The following is a 5,873-nucleotide window of genomic DNA, read 5'->3' on the forward strand; positions in this document are numbered from 1 at the left end:
GTGATCAAGACAAAGGAGATGATTGTGGACTACAGGAAAAGGAGCACCGAGCACGCCCCCATTCTCATCGACGGGGCTGTAGTGGAGCAGGTTGAGAGCTCCAAGTTCCTTGGTGTCCACATCACCAACAAACTAACATGGTCCAAACACACCAAGACAGTCGTGAAGAGGGCACGACAACAAAAGGTTCCTCAAAAGGTTCTACAGCTGCACCATCGAGAGCATCCTGACGGGTTGCACCACTGCCTGGTATGGCAACTGCTCGACCTCCGACCGCAAGGCACTTCAGAGGGTAGTGCGAACGGCCCAGTACATCACTGGGGCCAAGCTTCCTGCCGTCCAGGACCTCTTATACCAGGCGGTGTCAGAGGAAGGCACTACAGAGGGTAGTGCATATGGCCCCGGTACATCACTGGGGCCAAGCTTCCTGCCGTCCAGGACCTCTATACCAGGCGGTGTCAGAGGAAGGCACTACAGAGGGTAGTGCATATGGCCCCGGTACATCACTGGGGCCAAGCTTCCTGCCGTCCAGGACCTCTATACCAGGCAGTGTCAGAGGAAGGCACTACAGAGGGTAATGCGTACGGCCCTGGTACATCACCGGGGCCAAGCTTCCTGCCGTCCAGAACCTCTATACCAGGCGGAGGAAGGCCCTAAAAATTGTCAAGACTCCAGACTCATAGACTGTTCTCTCTGCTACCGCACGGCAAGCGGTACCGGAGCGCCAAGTTTAGGTCCAAGAGGCTTCTAAAACAGCTTCTAGCCCCAAGCCATAAGACTCCTGAACAACTAATCAGATCAGCTACCCAGACTATTTGCATTGACCCCCCCCCCATTTTTTTACGCTGCTGCTACTCTCTGTTACCCAGTCACTTTAACTCTACCTATATGTACATATTACCTCAATTACCTCGACTAACCGGTACCCCCGCACTTTGACTCTGTACCGGTACCCCCCCTCTATTTAATTATTTGTAAAAAAATATATACATGTAGATTTATTTATTTATTTTGGTCTTTTTTGTCTTAACCAACAATGGGGTTTTTAGGGCTTGTAAGTACGCATTTCACTGTATGGTCTACACCTTTTGTATTCGGCGCATGTGACAAATACAATTGGATTTGATTATAAACCCCCCCCACATAAACCCCCCCACATAAACCCCCCCACACATAAACCCCCCCCCACATAACCCCCCCCCACATAAACCCCCCCCACATAAACCCCCCCACATAAACCCCCCCACATAACCCCCCCCCCCACATAAACCCCCCCCCACATAAAAACCCCACATAAACCCCCCCCACATAAACCCCCCCACATAAACCCCCCCCACATAAACCCCCCCCCACACATAAACCCCCCCCCACACATAAACCCCCCCCACATAAACCCCCCCCACATACACCCCCCCCCCACAGCTTTCGAGCAGCTGAGCTTCATTCAGAAAGTTCTCCAGAACTCAAGCAGAATGTTTCTCAGATGTTTTCTACAGAGAAGAGGAAGTGCAGAAACCCAGCCCAGTTCTTCAGCCCAGTTCTTCAGCCCAGTTCTTCAGCCCAGTTCTTCAGCCCAGTTCTTCAGCCCAGTTCTTCAAGGACCCTGACTATTATTTATACCCCAAAAATATATATATATACAGAATATATATATATATATATATATTATAATAATATATATAATATCATATATTTCAGTCATCTTCTTGTAATTCACATTTAATAAGATGTTTAATAAGACGTCATAGTATTCAACTCATAACTTGTCCAAGCAGGAATAAATTATTCAAAATAAGATTTATATACAGATATATATACAACCTAATCCAGTGACAGTTTGGGTTGTTTATCGATATGTATTTATTTTATATATTTTTATTTTCAATAGAGATGCATTTGCCTTTATCTTTATGTTCACAAATGTTATATAATATATATATAATAATATAATATAATTAAATTGTTATAAAATGTTATATAATATATATATAATAATATAATATAATTGTATTGGTGCTAATTCACCACCTGAAGATTGTGGAAACACAACACACATGGCTAACACTAAATAGAACACATCTGCTCGTAGCTACGATGTAGTGTTTTGTGTTTTATGTATTAATCTAACCTAAAAAACTAAACTTGTAAAGAGGCCGCGGCTTTTGTGGAGCGATGGGTAACGATGCTTCGTTGGTGACTGTTGTTGATGTGTGCAGAGGGTCCCTGGTTCGAGCGAGGCCAGTATGGGCGAGGGGACGATCTAAAGTTATACTGTTACATTGATGCTGTTGACCCGGATCACTGGTTGCTGAGGAAAAGGAGGAGGTCAAAAGGGGGGGTGAGTGTAACGGATGTGAAATGGCTAGCTCGTTAGCGGTGGTGCGTTTCAATCGGTGACGTCACTTGCTCTGAGGCCTTGAAGTAGTGGTTCCCCGATGCTTCGTGGGTGTCAGTTGTCTATGAGTGCAGAGGGTCCCTGGTTCGGGCGAGGCCGATGGCCGATGCACAATTTTGCGCGCTCCGTATTTCAATATCTTGATTGTAAAACAGTGTTGTTTGAGCTCAAAAATGATCATTGACAAAAAAACGACATAATAGCTATGGAAAGCAGGGTGGCCTAATGGTTAGCAAGGTGGACTAGTAACCGGAAGGTTGAAAGTTCAAACCCCTGAGCTGACAAGGTACAAATCTGCCGTTCTGCGCCTGAACAGGCACTTAACCCACTATTCCTAGGCCGTCATTGAAAATAAGAATTTGTTCTTAACTGACTTGCCTAGTTAAATAAAGGTATAAAAAAAGCTGAGACCCTCATCTCCTTAAAGGGATTCTCTGGTACTTTTTAGCCAGCACTTCTGAAAGTAAGAGCTCAAGAGACTAAAGTAGTCCCCCCAAAAAATGCTTATAACACCACGTCATTGCACTCTGTCTCTCTCTCTCTCTCTGTCTCTCGCTCTAGCTGTCACTCAAATGGAGAGGGGTTGAATCTCATTGGTTGGAACACAAATTGTTATAGGGGGATGGCCCACGTGGAGGGGAAATGTAGTGGAAAAAGGAGACAGCACAGATTCCAGAAAACAGTTGCTTTCAAACTAGGGATTTCATGTTTAATTAAGGTTAGACAGTAATTCTGCTCATAGATTATGCATGTATGTACTACACATTGATACATGCAGCCCAAAGTGGGAGGTTTAATCAGTACCAGAGCAGGGACCACTAGTCCATGTCCAAATGTTTTTCTTCTGAAATGTTATGCAATCACAACGGGCACACGAGGGGGGGGGGGTGAGAGGATCAGCTCATTACATCAGCCGACCCCAGCGAAACAGGCAGGAATATAGGCAGGACAGACACTGTTAGTACAGGAATCCTGAGAATAATCTACTTTACTACTTTTATCCGCCCCCTCGAGGTGACCAGGTAGAGTGTGCAGCTCGCACCAGCGCCACCAATAAAATGTGTGTAACTTAATGGTGGAAGTCTGGAGCCCTGCATTGACAGGGCCAACAGGTCTGGGAGCAGGCTAAGGGCAGGCTGATCCTCTGAAAACTGGATGTTAGGCCAACTAGCCTGGTTCCAGGTCTGTTAGTGCTGTATGCACTGTAATGACCATAGGAGTTGGCAAGACAGAACAAACTGGTCTGGGAGCAGGCTAAGGGCAGGCTGATCCTCTGAAAACTGGATGTTAGGCCAACTAGCCTGGTTCCCGATCTGTTAGTGCTGTCTTGACAACTTCTTGTTAAGCCCGTGTCAAGGTAGCACAGACAGATGTGGAACCAGGCTGAGGGTAAACAGTCACTCTGTCTGATGATGATCACCACTATGGCACAGCTGGGACAGGTTGGGTGATGTCCTAATAGCTGGGCTGGGCTGGGTGATGTCCTAATAGCTGGGCTGGGTGATGTCCTAATAGCTGGGCTGGGTGATGTCCTAATAGCTGGGCTGGGTGGTGTCCTAATAGCTAGGCTGGTTTGGGTGATGTCCTAATAGCTGGGCTGGGTGATGTCCTAATAGCTGGGCTGGGCTGGGTGATGTCCTAATAGCTGGGCTGGGTGATGTCCTAATAGCTGGGCTGGGTGATGTCCTAATAGCTGGGCTGGGTGATGTCCTAATAGTTGGGCTGGGTGATGTCCTAATAGTTGGGCTGGGTGATGTCCTAATAGTTGGGCTGGGTGATGTCCTAATAGTTGGGCTGGGTGATGTCCTAATAGTTGGGCTGGGTGATGTCCTAATAGTTGGGCTGGGTGATGTCCTAATAGCTGGGCTAGGTGATGTCCTAATAGCTGGGCTAGGTGATGTCCTAATAGCTGGGCTGGGTGATGTCCTTCGGGTGCCGGACCATTCTTGATACACACTGGAAACTGTTGAGCTAAACAAAACAGCAGTGTTGCAGTTCTTGACACAAACCGGTGCGCTTGGCACCTACTACCATACCCCGTTCAAAGGCATTTCAATCTCGCCCCACACTCCTCTATCCAACCGTGCCATTGGTAAAAACTCAGGGTTTTAAATGGTGCAGTTTGCGCATATTTAGGAGTTGAGAAATAAATAAAGTAGGAATGGAAAGCTGGGGTCCCCCTCTTTTTAACCAAGACCATTACAACTGCTGTTTAAAGCTGCTGATTGAGTTGTTGTGCTTTGACTGCTTGTCCTAATGCATCTGTCACTCAGGTTGTCATGGTTTCAACTGTCACCAGAGGACAGCAGAGAGACCGTCCTAGAGACATTAAGGACACTCAGGTTGTCATGGTTTCAACTGTCACCAGAGGATGGCAGAGACCGTCCTAGAGACATTAAGGGCACCCAGGTTGTCATGGTTACACCTGTCACCAGAGGACAGCAGAGAGACCGTCCTAGAGACATTAAGGACACTCAGGTTGTCATGGTTTCAACTGTCACCAGAGGACAGCAGAGACCGTCCTAGAGACATTAAGGACACTCAGGTTGTCATGGTTTCAACTGTCACCAGAGGACAGCAGAGAGACCGTCCTAGAGACATTAAGGACACTCAGGTTGTCATGGTTACACCTGTCACCAGAGGACAGCAGAGACCGTCCTAGAGACATTAACCACACTCAGGTTGTCATGGTTCTACCTGTCACCAGAGGACGGCAGAGACCGTCCTAGAGACATTAACCACACTCAGGTGTGTCCTATTTAGTCATTATGGTGTCACTGTTAAAAGTGGTGTGTTTTCTGTTGTCCTTTGCGGGGTCCTCTCCACATCCCTCCTCACGGCCCTCCCCATGTCCCTCCTCACGGCCATCCCTATGGTCCTCCCCATGTCCCTCCTCACGGCCCTCCCTATGGCCCTCCCCACGGCCCTCCCCATGTCCCTCCTCACGGCCCTCCTTATGGCCCTCCCCATGTCCCTCCTCACGGCCCTCCCTATGGCCCTCCCCATGTCCCTCCTCACGGCCCTCCCCATGTCCCTCCTCACGGCCCTCCTCACGGCCGTCCCTCCTCACGGCCATCCCTATGGCCCTCCCCATGTCCCTCCTCACGGCCATCCCTATGGCCCTCCCCATGGCCCTCCCTATGGCCCTCCCCATGGCCCTCCCTATGGCCCTCTCCACGGCCCTCCTCATGTCCCTCCCTATGACCCTCCCCACGGCCCTCCCCAAGGCCCTCCCCAAGGCCCTCCCCAAGGCCCTCCCTATAGCGCTCCTCACGGCCCTCCTCACGGCCCTCCCTATGTCCCTCCCCACGGCCCTCCCTCATAACTTGAATGTGCCTCGAGAGGATAATTTACATAATCATAGAACACAACAACAAGCCGACCAGGTAAATAGATCAACTATTCTTCTTCTATGGTATTTCTATTCAGGACTCGTTTTGTTGTAAGAGGAAAAGGTGGACTGTTCCAGCATCTTGAA

The 5,873-nt window shown here is 48.6% G+C and overlaps 1 protein-coding gene across 1 annotated transcript in view; it reads right to left on the reverse strand.

Annotated features, from left to right (window-relative positions):
* LOC109882723 (multiple EGF-like-domains 11) overlaps positions 1 to 5,585 on the reverse strand; it is a 183,049-nt gene extending 177,464 nt beyond the window's left edge. Inside the window, exons 1-2 of the mRNA XM_031832825.1 lie at positions 5,234 to 5,585; positions 4,964 to 5,053 (exon numbers count right to left, since the gene is read on the reverse strand). Coding sequence (XP_031688685.1) covers positions 4,964 to 5,053; positions 5,234 to 5,585 — 442 coding nt within the window. The remainder of the gene's footprint in view (positions 1 to 4,963; positions 5,054 to 5,233) is intronic.
* Between the last annotated feature and the right edge of the window lie 288 nt (positions 5,586 to 5,873).

This window comes from Oncorhynchus kisutch, linkage group LG10 (assembly GCF_002021735.2).
Source record: "Oncorhynchus kisutch isolate 150728-3 linkage group LG10, Okis_V2, whole genome shotgun sequence".
Classification (NCBI taxonomy): Eukaryota; Metazoa; Chordata; class Actinopteri; order Salmoniformes; family Salmonidae; genus Oncorhynchus; species Oncorhynchus kisutch.